General features: G+C 41.7%; 1 protein-coding gene across 1 annotated transcript in view; it reads left to right on the top strand.

Annotated features, from left to right (window-relative positions):
* LOC115134974 (potassium voltage-gated channel subfamily H member 1-like) overlaps positions 1-22,987 on the top strand; it is an 87,602-nt gene extending 64,615 nt beyond the window's left edge. Inside the window, exons 13-14 of the mRNA XM_065023098.1 lie at positions 17,242-17,652; positions 17,763-22,987. Coding sequence (XP_064879170.1) covers positions 17,242-17,652; positions 17,763-18,212 — 861 coding nt within the window. The 3' untranslated portion in view covers positions 18,213-22,987. The remainder of the gene's footprint in view (positions 1-17,241; positions 17,653-17,762) is intronic.
* The last annotated feature ends 575 nt before the right edge of the window (positions 22,988-23,562 follow it).

The raw sequence follows: 23,562 nt of genomic DNA, 5'->3' as shown, positions 1-23,562 counted from the left end.
ATGATGAGCATATGTTGAACGCTCAGCGTTGTCCTCTGGCATAAGGGCTATTCATCACCAACCTGTTGTGTCATTGATTGGAGAGACAACCAGCAGCAGCATCCAATTCCTCAGAGATATGTTACTAATTATGAGAAATAACTGTTGTTATATGGGAAAATGTATTGGAAGACGGTAACGCTGGTATGCACACACATTTCCTGTATTATGAGTGCTTGATTTTATTTACAATGTTTCAGGACATAATCAAATCAAATTTCAAATCAAATTGTATTTGTCACATGCGCCTAATACAACAGGTGTAGACCTTACCGTGAAATGCTTACTTACAAGCCCTTAACCAACAATGCAGTTCAAGAAATAGAGTTAAGAAAATATTGACTAAACTAAAGTGTTTTTTATTATTTTTATTTTTTTATTAAAACGATTTACAACCATATTATAACCTGCGCCCACAAATTGAAATGCCACCGATGGAACTGAGGCATACTTGCTCGACATAGCATATTTCTATCTGAACGTTCCAAAATCGTTCCAAAATGTTGCATCCTGCTGAACGCGGCTCAGATTTGCCGGATGGGGGCTGATGTAATCATTGTGATAGAACCAAGAAAATGCATAATAGTATAACATTGCTCTATTATATAGTCAGGTGAAATCAGTTGAAAATGTCAGACTATTTATAATGATAGAGCTAATGTTATTAATGGATTCCAAATTGCAGTTCGGAATGCTTTTAAGCTGACAAATAAAACACACTTCAACAATCAGAGAGATGAAGTACATTACAGTTGTGTGAGAGCATTTTGCATTTCCACATAATATTATAAATACGTTATATTACACCTTATTCATTGTACAATTCTTTATTTTGAATCTTTCTGAGAGAGAGAGAATTTAAGAGAGTTTTAGAGAAAGATGCAGATATTCATAAATAGCCCATAAAAACTGAAATATGACATTTACATAAGTATTCAGACCCTTTACTCAGTACATTGACGAAACACCTTTGCCAGCGATTACACCCTCAAGTCTTCTTGGGTATGACGCCACAAGCTTGGCACACCTGTATTTTGGGAGTTTCTCACATTCTTCTCTGCGGATCTTCTCAAGATCTGTCAGGTTGGATGGGGAGCATACTGCACAGCTATTTTCAGGTCTCTTCAGAGATGTTCGATCAGGTTCAAGTCTGGGCTCTGGCTGGGCCACTCAAGGACATTCAGAGACTTGTCCCAAAGCCACCCCAGCGTTGTCTTTGCTGTGTGCTTATGGTCGTTGTCCTGTTGGAAGGTGAACCTTCGCCCCAGTCTGAAAACCTGCTCCAAAGCGCTCAGGACTTCATCAAGGATCTCTCTGTACTTTGCTCCGTTCATCTTTCCCTCGATCCTCACTAGTCTCCCAGTCCCTGCCGCTGAAAAACAACCCTACAGCATGATGTTACCTCTACCATGCTTCACCGTATGGATGGTACAAGGTTTCCTCCAGAACGCTTGGCATTCAACCTATAGAGTTCAATCTTGGTTTCATCAGACCAGAGAATCTTGTTTCTCATGTTCTGAGAGTCTTTAGGTACCTTTTGGCAAACCCCAAGTGGGCTGTCATGTGCCTTTTACTGAGGAGTGGCTTCTGCCTGGCCACTCCACCATAATGGCCTGATTGGTGGAGTGCTGCAGAGATTGTTGTCCTTCTGGAAGGTTCTCCCATCTCCACAGAGGAACTCTGGAGCTCTGTCAGAGTGACCATGGGGTTCTTGGTCACCTCCCTGACCAAGGCCCTTTTCCCCCGATTGCTGTTTGGACGGGCGGCCAGCTCTAGGAAGAGTCTTGGTGGTCCCAAACTTCTTCCGTTTCAGAACGGTGGAGGCAAATTGTTCTTGGGGACCTTCAATGCTGCAGAAATGTTTTGGTACCCTTCCTCAGATCTGTGCCTCGACACAATCCTGTCTCTAAGCTCTACGTACAATTCCTTCGATCTCATGGTTTGGTTTTTTCTCTGACATGCACTATCAACTGTGGGACCTTATAGACAGGTGTGTATCTTTCCAAATCATGTCCAATGAATTGAATTTACCACAGGTATACTCCAATAAAGTTGTAGAAACATCTCAAGGATGATCAATGGAAACAGGATGCACCTGAGCTTAATGTCGAGTCTCATAGCAAAGGGTCTGAATATAATGTAAATAAGGTATTTCTGTTGTTGTTTTTTTAATACATTTGCAAAAATGACTAAAACCGTGTTTTTGCTTTATCATTATGGGTTATTGTGTGTAGATTGATGAGCGTTAACAAAAGGTGAAGGGGTCTGAATACTTTCCGAATGCAGTGTATTTAATATTCTGAGAAATGCATTGAATTATAGAGAGTTGGGAAGGAGCTGTGTGAGTGAACAGGAGTGTGAGGCTCCACATGAGGTAAACTACCAGGGTGGCAGATAATCCTGTGTTTGTGTGTGTGTGTGTGTGTGTGTGTGTGTGTGTGTGTGTGTGTGTGTGTGTGTGTGTGTGTGTGTGTGTGTGTGTGTGTGTGTGTGTGTGTGTGGCAGGCTATGGAGGAGGAGGAGGGCTTCAATAACGGTTCAATGCAGGAAACAATTTACAATCAGCAGCAGTGTTTGGGGCAAAGGGAACCGAATGCTCAATTCTGAGGGGACTAAAAAGGATGGCAGTATGTGAACATTGATCTTGGTCCACTGTCACAGTTATAGTGAAAACAAATGAATCGTAGTAATGAAAAGTACACCCTTCCACGATTAGGGTGGTCGATGAAATTTACGGTTGCAATATTGTCACCTCGCCATCTTCCCCAGTGGGCAAAACTGGTTGCATCAACATCATTACAACCCGATTTCAATCTATAAATGGGTTGCAATGACATTCAACCAGATTTAAAAATGAAAGGAGGGCCGCACACTCCATGAGCTCAGATGCTTTAATACCATCGTTTAGGCAGCCAATCTGTCTTCATCAGGGTATAGTAACTGGTTGTAATGACACCAATTCAAATTAAAAAAGCAAGTTGAACACTCGTCTCTCCTTGATGTGGATTGATGTCATTCAACCCGCTTTGCCTGCTGGGTTCCTCCTCTTATTTAACCATAGTTTGGACTTCTGCTCTTGTGAATGGCAGATTTCTTTTCTGTTCTGCCTTTGGGGAAATCAAAGGACCACATTTTAAATGACGTGGACAACATGTCACTATAAAGACAGCTTAATGACGAAGTGTTGGTGTGAAATATCACAGAAGCAGAGTTTTGACTTCTGTGCGAGTGGACTCCTAAATGGCACGCTATTCCAAATATAGTGCACTACTTTTGACCAGGGCCCATAGAGCTATAGGGAATATGGTACCATTTGGGACACCGGCTGTGTAAGAGACAGAGGACATTTGAGAGGATCAGTTGTGCAGTCGATCGCAAAGGCACACACTCTGCCACTGCCTTCCCTTGCCCTCATTCTAATGCTAGCGCTAATCCCATGCTGTTCCAGGCAGGAACACTCAGCATCTTCACTCTCGCCTCAGCATCTTCAACGCGGGCTTGGAGTGCTATACTCTTCTTCGGTTCTTCGGCTGTCCTCACTGGAGAACCCTTTTTAGTTCCAGGTAGAATCCTTTTTGGGTTCCATGTGGAAAGGGTTCTACTTGGAACCAAAAATGGTTCTTTAAAGGTTCTCCTATGTGGACAGCCTTGTAACCCTTTTAGGTTCTAGATGGAACCTCTAAGAGTGTAGCATATGGAGCGGGTGGGTTTCTGGTGAGGGGAGTGGTAATTTCGATGTCAGGGTGGATGGTATGAGGGTTTCTGGTGAGGGGAGTGGTCAATTCGCTGTCAGGGTGGATGGTATGAGGGTTTCTGGTGAGGGGAGTGGTCATTTCGCTGTCAGGGTGGTGGTGTGTGTGTGTGTGTGTGTGTGTGTGTGTGTGTGTGTGTGTGTGTGTGTGTGTGTGTGTGTGTGTGTGTGTGTGTGTGTGTGTGTTCCCACAGTGCTTCAGATGGTGTTTGCCAGTTGGTAAAATATGGGTGGGGGTGGTGGTTGATGGGTACTGTGGTCTGGGTAGGGAGCACACTGCTTTCTCTATACTGCTGTCAGCATGAGTGGTAGAGAGCCAAATGCCATGCTAAAGAATAAACCAAACAATATACTGCACACAGGCAGAGGGAGAGGGAGAGAGACAGAATCTACTTCTATGGCTCTGTTAGGCCAAACGAAGGAGTAGAAGAGAGAAAGAGAGGGAGAGGGAGAGAGACAGAATCTACTTCTATGGCTCTGTTAGGCCAAACGAAGGAGTAGAAGAGAGAAAGAGAGGGAGAGAGACAGAATCTACTTCTATGGCTCTGTTAGGCCAAACGAAGGAGTAGAAGAGAGAAAGAGAGGGAGAGAGACAGAATCTACTTCTATGGCTCTGTTAGGCCAAACGAAGGAGTAGAAGAGAGAAAGAGAGGGAGAGAGACAGAATCTACTTCTATGGCTCTGTTAGGCCAAACGAAGGAGTAGAAGAGAGGAAGAGAGGGAGAGAGACAGAATCTACTTCTATGGCTCTGTTAGGCCAAACGAAGGAGTAGAAGAGAGAAAGAGAGGGAGAGGGAGAATCTACTTCTATGGCTCTGTTAGGCCAAACGAAGGAGTAGAAGAGAGAAAGAGAGGGAGAGAGACAGAATCTACTACTCTGTTAGGCCAAACGAAGGAGTAGAAGAGAGAAAGAGAGGGAGAGGGAGAGAGACAGAATCTACTACTCTGTTAGGCCAAACGAGGGAGTAGAAGAGAGAAAGAGACGCCAGTGTTGGGATCACACTTGAATACAAAATATATACAATATATTGTATGTCTCATTTGGTTTAATTCCAACAGATTGGTATGGTATAAGTTTAAACTCTTATCTGGTACAGTTTTTTCATTTGTATCTTCCTTTGCGTTGTAACAGCATTCAGAGAAAAGACGGATACATTAGTGTCACACATCAATGCATATCATACGTCTAATGAGCCTCTGAAGACGACATGAATACACTACAGCATCAACCTACTTTGTGTTTTGTTATGGCTGAGTGGACCCAGATGCTGATGGCAAGTCTTAGAAGAAGTAACACCCTGTTGGCATCGCCATGGATACAATAAAGTGGTGAGTCGTCCATGCCCATTGATCTATCGAAAGAGAATCAAAATGACACTGCTTGCTTTGCCTTTAGGGGTCTTCTGCTACACATTCAAATGACTTGGGTTTGGGTGCAGTATTACTCTGAAAAGACTGTCTTTCAGTTTCAAATTGTGAAAATGAATTATAAATAGCAATGATAAGCTAACAGATAAAGCACTTTTTTTATACAACCTTTAATAAAAAGTTGGGTAGCATTTATATATACATATGGTAATTTAATAGCCATGGTCATTTAATTGTGCACATAGGGTGGTCATCCGGTGTAGGCCATCATTGTAAATAAGATATATATATATATATTTATTTATTAAATGACCATGGCTGTTGTTTTGTCTTATGCAGACTGGATTTGCTCTGCGTTAGCTTGAGTGGTTCATGAGGCAGAAGGCTATGTTAGCATAGCGTCCCCATGAGAAAGTAAAGCTTGAGCCATAGGCGAGTTATGAACTTTCAGACCGCGCCATGGGAGTTCCTTACTGACTGAGCACATGTCTGTCCCAAAATACACAAGCACAAATACGCACATCAACACTGTCTGTGCATGTGTGTGTGTTACCATGTCTGTGTACCTGGTCTCTGTCTTTTATCTAAAGAGAAAAGTGCAACACTAACACCTCAATACCTCAGGCCACAATTTTTCTTTGTACACGACATTCGTCTTGACTGCTCTGCACAAAGCAAGACATGTCTTGACTGCTCTGCACACAGCAAGGCATTGGTTCCTCCCTTGAGGTGATATGGAATATTAAAGCAAACAAAGCAGACAGCAACAACGAAGAGAGTTAGATAACTATGGTACAGTCAGTGGCTATAACTATGGTAAATTTTTAGCAACACATGGTGCTTGCCTGTTTTTCATGTTATTTTGGCATTAGTACATCACATATCAGTTTGTAAACAATGTAAAAATATATGTAATTGAGTTAATAAAACCGCATACGCTCCCGAGTGGCGCAGCAGTCTAAGGCACTGCATCCCAGGGTGTCACTACAGACACCCTTGTTCGAATCCAGGCTGTATCACAACCGGCCGTGATTGGGAGTCCCATAGGGCGGTGCACAATTGGCCCAGCGTCATCCGGTGTAGGCCATCATTGTAAATAAGAATTTGTTCTTAACTGACTTGCCTAGTTAAATCAAATAAAAATTTACAAACATGGTCTCTTTTTTTGTTTTCTTGAGTAAGGCAGCTCCAAAATGCAGGTGTTTCAGTCTAGCTCAGTGCTTTCTGTGGTGGTGGGGCAAGCCAGCAGAAAATACAGAGCATTGCGCCATGATTGGCTCAGTATTCTGCCACTCATGAGGACACTATGTGACCACCAAGTCTAAGGGTAGAGCTTGGAAAATCTTAGCTAGCGGTGATCATCATGAATCAAGTCGACAATCAACTGGCAAATCCTTTTTAATCCCCATATGAAGAGAAATAATGAAGAGAAATTATAGATAAAAAGTATCGGTGCTCATCAGCTATTGGACATAAACATTACACAACAAGTTGGAAATCGCAAATTCAACAATGAGTGGTTTGGAAGGAATCAGTGGCTAACTGCAAGCATTGCAAAGCAATCATTTTTTTAAATATTTTTTTTTTAAATATATTTTTTTACCTTCATTTAACCAGGCAAGTCAGTTAAGAACACATTCTTATTTTCAATGACGGCCTGGGAACAGTGGGTTAACTGCCTGTTCAGGGGCAGAACGACAGATTTGTACCTTGTCAGCTCGGGGGTTTGAACTTGCAACCTTCCGGTTACTAGTCCAACGCTCTAACCACTAGGCTACGCTGCCGCCGCAAAGCAATCATTAGCCTGATATTCAGTGGACTGGCTGTGTGGTCCCAAGTCTTAAGATTAAGGGTCTGTTTTCCGAGTTTAAAATGATAAACATTCAACATTGGCAATGCTAGCAGTGAAGCATGATTTGTGCCGCGCTCAAAACAACTGTTAACTCAGAACTGCAAAATCTGACAAGTGAGTTCAAGACAACTGGGAAGTGTAAACATGTATTTTTACTACTGGGGAAAATTAGTTTTGAACTTTGATACTTGAGGTTGACCGATTTATGATTTTTCAACGCCGATTTTGATACCGATTATTGGAGGACCAAAAAAAAAAGCAGATACCGATTAATCGGATGATTTTTATATATATTTGTAATAATGACAATTACAACAATACTGAACGAACAATGAACCCCCATTTTAACTTAATATAATGCATAAATAAAATATATTTAGTGTCAAATAAAAAATGCAAAAACAGTGTTGGAGAAGAAAGTACAAGTGCAATTTGTGCCATGTAGAAAACGTTTTAAGTTCCTTGCTCAGAACATGAGAACATATGAAAGCTGGTAATTCAATATTCCCAGTTAAGAAGTTTTAGGTTCTAGTTATTATAGGAATTATGACGTGTCGACTATTTCTCTCTATACCATTTGTATTTCATATACCTTGACTATTGGATGTTCTTATAGGCACTTGAGTATTGCCAGCCTAATCTCGGGAGTTGATAGGCTTGAAGTCATAAACAGCGCTGTGCTTCAAGCATTGCTAAGAGCTGCTCGCAAATGCAGTAAAGTGCTGTTTGAATGAATGCTTACGAGCCTGCTGCTGCCTACCACTGCTCAGTCAGACTGCTCTATCAAATATCAAATCATAGACCTAATTATAATAAACACACAGAAATACCAGTATTTGGTCATTAATATGGTCAAATCCGGAAACTATCATTTCGAAAAACAAAACGTTTATTCTTTCAGTGAAATACCTAACCGTTCCATATTTTATCGAACGGGTGGCAACCCTAAGTCTAAATATTGCTGTTACATTGCACAAACTTCAATGTTATGTCATAATTATGTAAAATTCTGGCAAATTAATTACGGTCTTTGTTAGGAAGAAACACAGTTCTCAACGAGCCAGGCAGCCCAAACTGTTGCATATACCCTGACTCTGCTTGCACTGAACGCAAGAGAAGTGACACAATTTCCCTAGTTAATATTACCTGCTAACATGCATTTATTTTAACTAAATATGCAGGTTTAAAAAATATACTTCTGTGTGTTGATTTTAAGAAAGGCATTGATGTTTATGGTTATGTACATTTGTGCAATGAATGTGCTTTTTTCGCAATTGTGCTTTTGTTAAATCATCACCTGTTTGGCTGTTGAAGTAGGCTGTGATTCGATGATAAATTAACAGGCACCGCATTGATTATATGCAACGCAGGACAAGCTAGGTAACCTAGTAATATCATCAACCATGTGTAGTTAACGAGTGATTATGTGACGATTGAATATTTTATGTAAGATACGTCTAATGCTAGCTAGTAACTTACCTTGGCTCCTTGCAGCCACAAGGTCCTTTTGATGCTGCACTCGCGCAACAGGTGGTCAGCCTGCCACACAGTTTCCTCGTGGATTGCAATGTAATCGGGATTGTTATGAACTTGAAATCGGCCCTAATTAATCGGTCAACCTCTATTTGATACAACTCGAAATTGTAAATCTGGAACTCGGGCCTCTTTCTAGAACAATGACCTGAAGATCACTGACATCATCATGATTCAACTTTTTTGGGGAGTTCCCAGTTGTCTTGAAAGCACGATAAATCCAGAGAATGGCAGAATTTGACAAAGTTTGATGACGAAGGACTGTCGCTCCACCTTCCTGTTCAAGTGAGCACAGCACAACAAGGTGAGTCCAAAAATGTATTGTATGCTGCTGCATAAATGATGTAATATGCCAGGGAGAAATGTATACTGTAGCTAAGAAAGTAATACTAAGTGTACGTTGTTCCCGTAAGCTGTCAGTAGCCCATGTGCCTCACCCTAATAATTTGGTCTATTTTCACTTCTTAATTTCGCCTACAGTTCTGACTTGGTGGTGCACATGTAGCTATTACATTGTTTTTGAGAAATGTAATCATCAAACATTTTAAGAGCTTTCATTGTCTGCTTATATGCCCCCTTTATTTATTCTATGGTTCTGACTTGGTGTACAGGGAGAACACTGTAAGAACGGCTCATGTTCTGAATTCTGTCGCTGTACATTTCAAATCCGCTTGTCGTCCCCTTATGCCATGGTTTGTACATCTCAATTGTCAGTAGCCATATCAGCTATGTTTTTAAGGCAGTAAATGAGGTTGAATGAACTGTTTCTCTTCCAGACAAGGCTCCGCTGATAGCCAGGTGTAGCGGTGGTAAGGTGTTGGGACTCTGCTGTTGGGTCAGCTTTATGTAGGCACTAATAGTTTGTGGGCACCGTTTGTCACCATTATTGTGCAATTAATGTATTGTTTAGTGTTGTGTAGGGGCTTTGCTGGAATGAATCCCACAAAAAAAAATCCCCCCACCAAGATTTACATGCTAAAATCTCCACTGGGTAAAGTACAATATGTTTGCTTCCATACTGTACATCCAGTATTGTTGTCTGTATTTGTATCAGATAAATCAGGTGTGTGTGTGTGCATGCCTGTGCAGCCTGTTCGCTCCGACTAGATTTATGATAGTACCCTTTTTTGGAAGCGATACCTCCGATACGTATGATATGTTACAAATGGTCTGGTTACTTTAGACAGAAACGAAAGTAGGGAGGTTGGTTAGGGAGGATGGGTGAGCGTATAAGGCACATGTCTATCAAACCAAAGGTTGCGTCTTGAATCAGGTCGGGACAGCTTTAGCATCATAGCTAATTAGCAACTTTAGTTAACCACAACCATACCAATTTGCAAATACTTAGTATGTTTGCTAACCCTAGACTGAACCATGTAAGGCTAACCTGCTAGCTATGTTACATTAACCTGTATAGCTATGTTACATTAACCTGCTAGGTATGTTAAGCTAACGTGCTAGCTATGTTAAGCTAACTTTCTAGCTAAAGTTAGCCACAAATGTTAACACAACAAGACATATGATACTGTATGACCGCTAAGAAATTATTTTCCAGGGTCGTTACCATTAGGAAAAAAATACAATTTGTTCCCTAGACCTAGCTCAATATCAAGGCATTGGATAAGAACGAGACTACAGCATCTGTAAAGTGACCATTAGACTTGTAGGGGCAACAGTTTTGAATACATTTATAATTTATTGTTCTCGCGTGTCAATAGAGAACCAAAGAGGTGCTACATTTTGTAGAATTTCTGACAATGCTCACATCTTTTTCAGAGTTCAAAACTTGGCCCAGCATCTCCGTTGCTCAGCAACTCAACAACACAGCTGGCCGCCTACACCAGCCAAGCCAAGAATTATTTAACCCAAATTGAACATGTTTCATTATTTATTTGAGACTAAATAAATGTTATTTATGTATTATATTAAATTAAGTGTTAATTCAGTATTGTTGTAATTGTCATTATTACTATATATATATATATATATATATATATATATATATATATATATATATATATACACAGTATATCACAAAAGTGAGTACACCCCTCACATTTTTGTAAATATTTGAGTATATCTTTTCATGTGACAACACTGAATAAATGACACTTTGCTACAATGTAAAGTCGTGAGTGTACAGCTTGTATAACAGTGTAAATTTGCTGTCCCCTCAAAATAACTCAACACACAGCCATTAATGTCTAAACCGCTGGCAACAAAAGTGAGTACACCCCTAACTGAAAATGTCCAAATTGGGCCCAAAGTGTCAATATTTTGTGTGGCCACCATCATTTTCTAGCACTGCCTTAACCCTCTTGGGCATGGAGTTCACCAGAGCTTCACAGGTTGCCACTGGAGTCCTCTTCTACTCCTCCATGGTGACATCAAGGAGCTGGTGGATGTTAGAGACCTTGCACTCCTCCACCTTCCGTTTGAGGATGCCCCACAGATGCTCAATAGGGTTTAGGTCTGGAGACATGCTTGGCCAGTCCATCACCTTTACCCTCAGCTTCTTTAGCAAGGCAGTGGTTGTCTTGGAGGTGTGTTTGAGGTCGTTATGTTGGAATACTGCTCTACGGCCCAGTCTCCGAAGGGAGGGGATCATGCTCTGCTTCAGTATGTCACAGTACGTGTTGGCATTCATGGTTCCCTCAATGAACTGTAGCTCCCCAGTGCCGGCAACACTCATTCAGCCTCAGACCATGACACTCCCACCACCATGCTTGACTGTAGGCAAGACACACTTGTCTTTGTACTCCTCACCTGGTTGCTTTTTTCTTTCTTGTGCATCATCTTTAGAAGAGGCTTCCTTCTGGGACGACCAATTTGATTGCAGTGTACGGCGTATGGTCTGAGCACTGACAGGCTGACCCCCCACCCCTTCAACCTCTGCAGCAATGCTGGCAGCACTCATACGTCTATTTCCCAAAGACAACCTCTGGATATGACGCTGAGCACGTGCACTCAACTTCTTTGGTCGACCATGGCGAGGCCTGTTCTGAGTGGAACCTGTCCAGTTAAACCGCTGTATGGTCTTGGCCACCGTGCTGCAGCTCAGTTTCAGGGTCTTGGCAATCTTCTTATAGCCCAGGCCATCTTTATGTAGAGCAACAATGATTTTTTTCAGATCCTCAGAGTTCTTTGCCATGAGGTGCCATGTTGAACTTCCAGTGACCAGTCAGTATGAGGGAATGTGAGAGCGATGACACCAAATTTAACACACCTTTTCCCCATTCACACCTGAGACCTTGTAACACGAATGAGTCACATGACACCGGGGAGGGAAAATGGCTAATTGGGCCCAATTTGGACATTTTCACATAGGGGTGTAATCCCTTTTGTTGCCAGCAATTTAGACATTAATGGCTGTATGTTGAGTTATTTTGAGGGGACAGCGAATTTACACTGTTATACAAGCTGTACACTCACTACTTTACATTGTAGCAAAGTGTCATTTCTTCAGTGTTGTCACATGAAAAGATATACTCAAATATTTACAAAAATGTGAGGGGTGTACTCACTTTTGTGATATACTGTATATATATATATATATATAAATCGGCCAACTTATTCGGTATCGGCTTTTTTTGGGGTCCTCCAATAATCGGTATCGGCGTTAAATAATCATAATCGGTCGACCTCTAGTATTGATACACCATCCAAAGTGTAAGAAATAGCTTCACCATGCTCAAAGGGACATTCAATGTCAGCTTAAAAAAGAAAAAAATACCACTACCAACCTACCAATAGGTGCCCTTCTTTGCGAGGCATTGGAAAATCTCCCTGATCTATGTGGTTACATCTGTGTTTGAAAATCACTGCTCAGCTCAGGGACCTTACAGATAATTTTATGTGGGGGATAAAGAGATGAGGTAGTCATTCACAAATCATGTTAAATACTATTGTTGCACAGTGTCCATGCACCTTATTATGTGACTTGTAGAAGACATTTTTACTCCTGAACTTATGAAAGCTTAATACTTTCTGAAGGCACTGTATATGTGGGCTAGTGACAGAGTTAACGTTACTGTCACGTTATGACCTTTGTTCCTTTGTTTTGTCTTTGTTTTAGTATGGGCAGGGCGTGAGTTGGGGTGGGCAGTCAATGTTCTTTTTTCTATAATTTGGGATTTCTGTGTTTGGCCTGGTATGGTTCTCAATCAGAGGCAGCTGTCAATCGTTGTCCCTGATTGAGAACCATACTTAGGTAGCCTGGTTTCACCTTTGAGTGGTGGGTGATTATTTTCTGTTCTGTGTTTTGTGTATTCACCGTACAGGACTGTTTCGTTTAGTTCGTTGTCGCTTTATTGTATTGTTCTTTAGTGTTCTGAGTTATAATAAATATCATGAACACTTACCACGCTGCGCATTGGTCCTCCGATCCTTCCTACTACTCTTCCTCGTCCTTCCTACTACTCCTCCTCAACCGTTACAGTTACAGTGTTTGCCATGATTACCCCCCACCCTATGATGAGAGTCACTGGCTTAACCTAAATTAAGCTTGCCTCCTTACATAAAATAAAAAATACCCAATTGACGTGAAGCTTTTGTTCTCTGAAGCAGCCAGCTGGCAATTCAGCAGCTCACTGAATAATAGATGCCAAGCCACATCTCTGACTTCGATGTTCATGACACCATCATTTTGCTTGGGGGTTGGAGGCTTAGAACCCTGTAGAGAGATCTGATATTTTACGCATTACTTGGTAAGAGGAATTATAATAGCAGAAAATGTTTGGGATTTATATTTGTGCAGATTTTAGCATGTAAATCTTGGTGGGGCAAAGTGCCGCAAATTTTTTGGGGCAGCAAAACAGTTCATTCAGCCTCATTTACTGCCTTTAAAAAAACATAGCTGACATGGCTGACTTGCTTAAACAAATGTGGTTTCACTGACAATTGAGATGTACAAACTATGGCATAAGGGAACAATGAGCGGATAAGAGGCAATCCGAGCTAGGACGGACGTAGTTATCGCTCTTACATTATTCTCCCTGTACACCAGGTCAGAACTGTAGGATAAATAAAGGGGGCATATAAGCAGACAATGAAAGCTCTTACAATATTCAACGATACCATTTCTCTAAAACAGGCTATAGGCTACATGTGCACCACCAAGTCAGAACAGTAGGCTAAGTTATGAGGGGGGGAAGGGACCAAATTATTAGGGTGAGACACATGGGCTACTAACAGCTTACTACACAACATACACTTATGTATTCTGTGGCCACGAAAGTAATGCTATCTCCCTGGCATATTACATCATTCATGCAGCAACTTACAAGACATTTTTAGACTTACCTTGTTGTGCTGTTCTCACTTGATCAGGGTGGTGGCGCGGCGGTCCTTTTGGGCTCTAGAAAGATGCTGGAGTTCCCCACTTTCCGAGTTGGATGAACGTTGAAAATTATTTTCCCAGTCAAAGGTAGTTTCTTTCAGAGTTCCCAGTTTTCTTGAACTCACTGAAGTCTGATATTTGCCAGTTCCGAGTTTCCAGTTGTTTTGAACGCGGCAGAAGTCATGCTGGATTGACAGCATGGCCAATGTATTCAAACTTTAGCAATTTGATATCACGAAATTGGGGAGAAAAAGAGGGTAAAAAAATCAAGGATAAACATTCACATACAACGCCATGGGCCAGAAGTTACAATCTTGTCTCTTATCTGCAACTCTCCTACCAAAGGTCGAGAACCAAGCCGCACTGCTTCTTGTCACACTGTTCGTTTAACCCGGAAGCCAGCCGCACCAATGTGTCAGAAGAAACACCACCGAGCTGATGACCGAGGTCAGCTTGCAGGTGCCCGGCCCACCACAAGCAGTTGCTAGAGCACCATGAGACAAGGAAATCCTGGTCGGCCAGACCCTCCTCTAACCCAGACGACGCTGGGACAATCGTGCGCTGTCCCACGGATCTCCTGGTCACACATCCTGGGTTCAAACCCAAGGCTGCAGTCGTGCCTCAGCATTCATGGATTTTGCCATTTCTAACTTCTTGTGTAATGGTTATGTCCAATGGCCTTGGTTTCATCAGACCAGAGAATCTTGTTTCTCATGTTCTGAGAGTCTTTAGGTGCCTTTTTGGCAAACTCCAAGCAGGCTGTCATGTGCTTTTTACTGAGGAGTGGCTTCTGTCTCAACCTATTTGGTAGAGTACTGCAGAGATGGCTGTCCACAGAGGAACTGTGAAGCTCTGTCAGAGTGACCATCGGGTTCTTGGTCACCTCCCTAATCTAATCAAGGCCCTCCTCCCCCAATTTCTCAGTTTGTCCGGGCAACCAGCTCTAGGAAGAGTCTTGGTGGTTCCAAACTTCTTCCATTTAAGAATGATGGAGGCCAATGTGTTCTTGGGGACCTTCAATGCTGCAGACATTTTTTTGGTACCCTTCCCCAGATCTGTACCTCGACACAATCCTGTCTCTACGGGCAATTCTTTCAACCTCAAGGCTTGGGTTTTGTTCTGACATGCACTGTCAACTGTGGGACCTTATATAGTATGTGCCTTTCCGAATCATGTCCAATCAATTGAATTTACCACAGGTGGACTCCAGTCAAGTTGTAGAAACATCTCAAGGATGATCAATGGAAACAGGATGCACCTGAGCTCAATTTCAAGTCTCATAGCAAAGGGTCTGAATACTTATATAAATAAGTTATTTCTGTTTTTGCAAAAAAAAAAAAAACTGTTTTCGCTTTGTCATTATGGTGCATTGTGTGTACATTGCTAGGAATTTGTATTTATTTAATCAATTTTAGAATAAGGCTGTAACATAACAGAATGTGGGTAAAGGGAACATACTTTCAGAATGCACTGTATATATATATATTTTTTTAGCTAAACAGGTGGGGCTCTGTCCCTGTTGTGAAGTAGTTTAACAAACTACTAATGATAAACCAGTAGATTGGACTTTTGGGTAAAACTTTTCTACAAGCTTGCAGGTATAATGATTTATAACTTGTTATAAGCATATATGCATTTCGCATATGTCTGCAGGGTTTGGGGTTTCACTCAAATGTAATAGTTTTCAAATGCAATCTAGAATGTGCTGCTAATTCTTTGTCTCCATAGATGTGAGGATAGCCATACTAATCTATTTGTTGTTTAATATTTCAGTCTTTGTGTGTGTGTGTGTGTGTGTCCAGTGAATCAATAAGTACATTTTTGCAATGAACATCATAAGATGAGCTCATTTTCATCAATACTTTGTTTAATATCTCCTGTTCAAACACTGATTGCCTGTAGTTCATATTTTTCAACTCCATTGCATATGTTATCCATCTTTCTCTACCTCTTTAGCTCTCTCTTTCCCATAGACTTCCAGTCATTGCGCTAATGCTAGTTAGCATTGGCTGGCAAAGCTGCCTCTTTCTTCATACTGAACACAGAGACATAAAAATGGCATTTTCAAGTTCATCTGGCTCAAGTAGAAAAGAGTCTCATTGCCATTAAAGTATCCCTTTAATGAGGAAATCGATCTCAGACCTTTATTTTTTATGTATCATGGCCATGTTTTGATTTATTTTTAACAATATTGTTTTGCCTTTGCACAAGTCATGGGAGCGTTGCTTTGAAAAACATGCCCTATCAATATTTTTTAAATTTATTTAACCACAAGTCAGTTATGAACACATTCTTATTTTCAATGACGGCCTGGGAACAGTGGGTTAACCGCCTGTTTAGGGGCAGAACGACAGAATTGTACCTTGTCAGCTCGGGGGTTTGAACTCGCAACCTTCCGGTTACTAGCCCAACGCTCTAACCACTAGGCTACGCTGCCGCCCCAATATCATGTTGACTTATGATTTTGTCTAAATGTATTGTGTATGTAGACTTTTGTAAATATTGTATGTCGAAAAAGTATTGTCAACTGTGACTTACTAATTGATTGCTATCCAATTGTCTAATTGAAACGACCAATTATTGCCAATTGTTGTTCACTCAAACTTGTATGAATAGAGACTGCAGGAGTTTTCTCACACAGCACACCCTTGAAAAATACCTAGTTGAAACGTTAGGTGTTTGTGCTGGCTCTAAATAAATGAAAATACTAAGCATAGAACTTTGATATTTTGCGTGTGCTTTTCCTTATGAATATATATTTACAAATCCTAAGAAATGTGTTGACCATGAATGGTTAAAGTAATGTAATTTGTGGGACAACATGGACAACATTTGCTGTGTAAAATAGTGTATCAACATAAATACAACAATCTTTTTCTAAATGTCACCCAGAATAATCAAAAATAGCTGCTTTGTGTTTTGGTTAAAGTTCTGCTAAATAATGATTGAGTCGTTTATATTTCCTTTGAGGGATTCCTTAAAAGGCATTATTTGCTGTGTTTTCAGTCTGATGGGATTAAATTAGTAATGCACTGTACCTGCACTTCCATGCTTACCTACTATAGATACTTACCTGTGTGCTAGTCTTAACTGTCAGAGAAGCTCATCATCGAACAGAGCTGAATTTGGTGCAGAAACACATTGACGTTTTTTTCACTTACCTACACTTAGTTGATTGACCCAATTTTATTTTATTTTTTATTTTATTTGAAAGTGCACCTTCTGGTTTATTGGTTAGTTTCAGCAATCTCCGGATAGCTTAGCTTAGACATACCACCCAATGCACAACATGAGCTACATAACACAGGATGGAGGTCATAGTTGAATTGAACTAATCAAGAGCCTGTTGTCTCTCTACAGATTGTGTTCAGAAAGATCAGCGATGTGAAACGAGAGGAGGAGGAGCGCCTGAGACGAAAGAATGAGGCGCCCCTCAACCTCCCGCCGGACCATCCGGTCCGTCGGCTCTTCCAGCGGTTCCGGCAGCAGAAGGAGGCCCGTGTACATCAGGAGCGGGCTGACCCATCCGATGACCTGGAGAGAGGCCAGACCGTTTATGTTGAGCCCATTCCCATCCATGAAATCATCACCACCACCAGCATTGTCACCGTCACCGAAAGTCCAGCCACGCCCATTCCTTCAATCTCCATCTTGGCGTCCACAACCTCCGGCCCCTCAGAAAAAGCCCAGCTCCAGGCCCCGTCTCTCCAATTGTCAGAGCCAGCCAAGGTCAAAGGCTGGGGTCGCTTCAAGGAGTCCAACTGGAACAAGGTATAACGAGAAACATAACATATTTAGACCAGGATTCCCAAACTCCGATTGAATCCTGGCATTAGCTCTCCAGCCATCTGCATTAATACATTATATTCTTAATTTCCAAGGTGTCCAAAGCCGAGTCCATGGAGACGCTACCCGAACGGACCAAGGCAGGGGCAGCCCACGAGTCCCAGACCTCGCTCAAGAAAACCGGCTCGTGCGACAGCGGCATTACCAAGAGTGATCTGCGCCTGGACAACGTGGGGGACGGCGCCCGAACCACGGGCAACACGCCACAGGACCGCAGCCCTGTGGTACCCCCTGAGGTGGCCAAGCAGCACGCCTTCTACCCTATCCCAGAGCAGACTCTCCATGCTTCCCTCCTGGAGCTCAAGCTGGAGCTCAAAGAAGACTTGAAGGCCTTGAACACCCGCATGGCCGGCCTGGAGACTCAGCTAGCAGAGGCTCTGAAGCTCCTCAAGGCTCAAAGGAGAGCTCCCAGCTCCCCCAAGCCTCTCTTTGAGATCTCCAGACCCACCTCGCCAGACTCGGACAAGGAGGACATATTTTCGTAGAAGCAGAGGGGCTTATGTTGAGTGTGTGAAGATGGTTAACAGATTCAGAAAATCTTTATTGTCCCAATGCTGGGCAATTTAGTCATAGGGTCAGAGATGTTGCAAGTTGTTGGCGTGTCTCAGCTGAGGCCATTGCTTAGCCCTCACCTTGCTGATGCCTGTGAAGAGCAGCAGATGATGACGCTACGATGCTGTTGATTTTAAGAGAACCTGGTGGTTTTACCCCTGTGGGCCATGGAACCTTGGAGTTGAGCCTGTTGGTCACTTTGAAGATTCTGGGGTGAGTGTGGTGAAAGGGTTTCAAGGCACAGTGCAGTGACCTTAAGACCACCATGGGTTTGGCTACCCTCTGTGACCTACAGACACAGGTTCACACCTATACTCCTGTACGCTTGTGTTGTGCTAGTCTGCTCGCGCACATCTGCTGTATATTTTGGTAGAGACTTTATTTTTTTTACCAGTCTATGGAGTAAGAGCAGAGCAGCGATGAATGTTGTATTGTTCACCTTCATTATCCTTGTAGATCTCCAGTGGGATCACTATCTATCAGTGGTTCTCAGATGATCTATAAGGGGTGAATACATATTTTACTTTCTTTGTGCCACCAGTGTACAATAGATTCTGTATGTATTCACAATGTCATTCTATCACCCTGTAATACTTTACAAGACTTTCTGGATACACTATATATATATATAAAAGTATGTGGACACCCTTTCAAATGAGTGGATTCGGCTATTTCAGCCACACCCGTTGCTAACAAGTGTATAAAATTGAGCACACAGCCATGCAATCTCCCTAGACAAACACTGGCAGTAGAATGGTCTTACTGAAGAGCTCAGTAACTTTCAACGTGGCACTGTCATAGCATGCCACTTTTCAAACAAGTCAGTTAATCAAATTTCTGCCCTGCCCTGGTCAACTGTAAGGGCTGTTTTTCATGGTTTGAGCTAGGCTCCTTAGTTCCAGTGAAGGGAAATCTTAACTCTACAGCATACGATGACATTCTAGATGATTCTGTGCTTTCAACTTTGTGGCAATAGTTTGAGGAAGGCCCTTTCCTGTTTCAACATGACAATGCCCCCGTGCACAATGCGAGGTCCATACAGAAACGGATGCCGAGATCGGTGTGGAAGAACTCGACTGGCCTGCACAGAGCCCTGACATCAACCCCGTCAAACTCCTTTGGGATGAAATGGAATGCTAACTGCGAGCCAGGCCTAATCACCCAACATCAGTGCCCGACCTCACTAATGCTCTTGTGGCTGAATGGCAGCAAGTCCCTGCAGCAATGTTCCAACATCTAGTGGAAAGCCTTTCCAGAAGAGTGGAGGCTGTAATAGCAGCGAAGGGGGGACCAACTCCATATTAATGCCCATGATTTTGGAATGTGATGTTCTGCGAGCAGGTGTCCACATACTTTTGGTCATGTTGTGTACCTCGGGGGGGGTTGCCTTTATAAATGCAAAAAGGCTATACATGCATTCAAAACAGGTGGTACTGCACACTGAGCTTTGTACTTGCTATAAATCATCCAACCCCCTTTCAGACTGACCAACCATCACCGTATGTCTTAGCAGTTCTCTATTCAATATGATATCCATAGCCAAGTAACCAACATCCAACCACCTTTTGTTGACTGCTTGGTCAGTGTTCTTGGCCGATGGTTCCAGTGCTGGGAATGTCTCTGAACTGTTTCAGTTGCACTAACAACACTCCACCTCGCCATGTTGAGCTGTTTGCATGTGGAGGAGGTTGCTTTATTTAGCTGATTCTTAGTTTTTTTTGTTCATCTAACCGATGGCATTTGTAACTGTGTCTTCCTACAAAAAAATACTTCACTGCAAAGCATGACTTGCTGCATGACTCGCATTGTTAAACATACATTCATTTCAGTACTGTTTGGCCCTGCAGCTTGCCGTAGGCTAGCTTACTGTATAGTACTGTGAACTCCATTGCTGAATATCAAAGGCAGACATAACTTTGAGGCCTGTGAATTAGTAACCAATGTAAATGTTTTAAATAGGTACACAGGACATGATTACACGGGACATGCACAGATACATAGGACATGTAGATGACCTTCTGTCACTAATTGGAAACTAGCAGTGCCAAAGTTCTCAACCACTGTGTTCACATCTTCAGTGAGTTTAACATAACTAATCACATCCTAGCAGTGTCATCTTAATATACAGTTTGATGATGATGATGATCTTGCTGTTAACTGCTGCCAGAGTTCCACCTGTGACTATATGGGACTAACTGGCATTCGTGCCCAGTCTCTTGCATGCAACAAGACAGTGTTAGCCTGTATTCAAGCCTCGGCATTAGTTTGGGTAGCTAACGTGAATCTTCAGGTCTCTGGCAAGGTTACCAATCCTGTGAGTTGGGTTCAATAAACCAGCTTCAGTACATTTATATGTAGTTCATTATCAGTCTTAAGGGAGGTCTCCACGGTTCAGTGTTCCCATTGGGCTACATAACGCTACATAATGGCTACATTGGGGTACATAATGGCTGCATTGTGCTACAAATTCCGCAGATGGCTACAAACATAGACAGCTGCAACACTGCACTCAATTAATTATGTAGTAAAAGAGCAAAAAATCATATCTCTGCTGTAACTGCCTGCGATTACAATGCGTGAACAAAATCCAACCCATATCGTGATCGTATTACATTAGGCTACATTTTGAGGATTTGTTCATGCTGGAACCTGAAGGAAACTACGACTTATGAATGTTACCACGTTTATCTTTCACCATACACAACATGGAATGTGGAGGGTCTTCACTTACAGACAATATTAGCAATAATTATGAATAGTATAATTCCGATCCTGGACAGATATTAATTGTAGTCAACAGAAGCACACTACGTAAAGCCAATATGTATAGTGCTTTATGACTTGTCATATGCATATATGACCCTTCAAAATGTGTTGTTATAGGCTATGTTATGCATTTATATAAAGCATTTCTTTCTGAAAATAGTTGTTATGTATTAAGGATCACTATGAGATAAGACATTGCAAGGATCATATGCATATTGCAAGTCTTATAATGCATTATAACAACATCATGCATTATCCGTGTTGGCGTTAAGTAAAGTGGTACCCTGTAACCTATACAGTTATGATTGTTTACTGCTGACCCGAATGACCCCTATTGGTGTCAATGTGTTACTATTTTCTAGTAAATTGGAAACAAAATGCACACACTTTACTTAAACATACCTTAACTTTGGCCTAGATTCACGGTCTCCATGATACAGAGAAGTGAACATGAAGAGAGGATAGCTTGTTTATTTTTGAACACATTTAGCTTGACATACGGTATAGTAATGTTTAATGGGCCAATGCCTGAGTAAGGGGGTGTTGTTTGAACGAGAAAAATGAGGCTGTACTCTATGCATTATAATGCTCAAATGTTTCTAAATATTATAGCATGCTTTTGTTAAGTGTCCCAATATGGCCACCATGGGCAACTACAACAATGATGTCATTTGGTTGGTGCATATTGATGTAATGTAACTTTATTCTTCAATATGTTTCCATCTGAAATCACATCATCAAATGTACATCAATAATGCATTTACCACACTTATATGGAAACTTGATGTACATTCTCATGCCAGCTGCTTGATGCATGTGTGCAATATTTGATGCTAAACTTTTAGAAGTATTTATTCTTGGCTTAGTGCGTTCGCCTGCATTAATGGGTGATCCCTATGTGTTGGGTTTTATTACTGTGATGACATCACAGAGGGGAAGGGTTGTTTAGAACATCAATTGATAGAGAGCTCTGATGGATAGCATCACGATTCGATTGTGGGTAATCTGGGGCTCTCCTAGGTTCCTCCCCCTTATCTACATTGATTGGAAAGACAGTTAAAACCTTATGGTGGACGCTGGTCATTAGGCTAGCTTTAACCTGGTCACTTCTTTCAGATCAGTGTAATAAACTAGAGGAAGCTATGAGAGAACTGACATTTTAGACAATTGAGAAAGAGCCTACCAGCTATTCAGTTAGTGCTTGTCTGCCTCCTTGTCTGCGTCCCAAATCGCACCCTATTTTCTATATAGGACACTACTTTTGAACAGGTCACCTGGTCAAAATAAGTCCACTATATAGGGAATAGGGTGCGATTTGGGATGCAAACTTCCATGCATGAGCCTGGTCAGTAAAACCTGATCATCACCAACACCTTGTTTAACGGCCCAGACTCCCTGAGCACCAAAAAAACCCTTAAACTTGATTCTCTGTTGCACTCCTTAAAACATGTGAGCATGATTACTTCAGACCAGTTTAAACAACATTAAACTATTTTTGTGGTCAGCTCAGGGTTGCTGCCTAGTGGCACTATGTATGTACATACTACTTTGGAATGTCATAGCGAGAGAGAGAGAGAGAGAGAGAGAGAGAGAGAGAGAGAGAGAGAATATTGGTTACACTTTACTTTAAGGGTACCAACAGTATATAAGGACTTTAACACAATCATAATGAACATATTTTTTGACCTACTGTAGTTGTCATAAGCATTTAGTAAAGGTACTGTATATGTGCTGTATATGGGTTATACATATGTTATGAAGTGCTTATGTAGATACCCTTCAAGTAAAGTGTTACTAAAATATCAAACATTAATATAAATATATCATGAGGACAGTAATGTCACGATACTCATACGTTCCCTGTAATGATACTGTACATGTAATTATTGTAAGCACAAATGAGAGTATTTGTAATGATATGTAAAATACTATTTATAATAAATATTTTATACATAGCAGTCTGTCGTTTGGTTTTGAAGGGGGGGTTCTTAATTTCAAACACAATTGTGTGATGTTGAAGAAATAAGAAGTTGATGAAATAATAATCGATTGTTTCCCCTTTAGAATAAACTAAGTAGACATAGCTCCATCCATAGGTTAAGCTACCAACAAGAATAAGATACAGGACAGTCTATCATCAGTAGAAAACCAAACTCTTGCATACATGATGTCACACTTACAGTACAGTGATAAGGCATCCAGCCTATGATCATGTCCAGCTGGGCACACCTTAGAATAATTCTAATTGGACTATTATATATATATATGATATTTTTTTTACCCAACTGTACACAACCCTGGAAAGCATAGCATTTAGTTAAGGGAACACAATGGTGTGCAGGTGAGAGTAATCATGTTGGGTGTCACGACTTCTACCGAACTTTCGACCAGCTGGTGGACCTGTCCATCCGGCTGGACAACCTGTTGAATACTCGCGGACATCCAGATCGGGGTCTGGTGGTTCCATCCTCCCGCACCCCATCTCCGATACCCATGGAGCTGGGAGGGGCGGTGCGC

This window comes from Oncorhynchus nerka, linkage group LG10 (genome assembly GCF_034236695.1).
Source record: "Oncorhynchus nerka isolate Pitt River linkage group LG10, Oner_Uvic_2.0, whole genome shotgun sequence".
Classification (NCBI taxonomy): domain Eukaryota; kingdom Metazoa; phylum Chordata; class Actinopteri; order Salmoniformes; family Salmonidae; genus Oncorhynchus; species Oncorhynchus nerka.
Note: the sequence above shows the minus strand (reverse complement) of the source record. Positions and strands in the feature narration are given on the sequence as shown.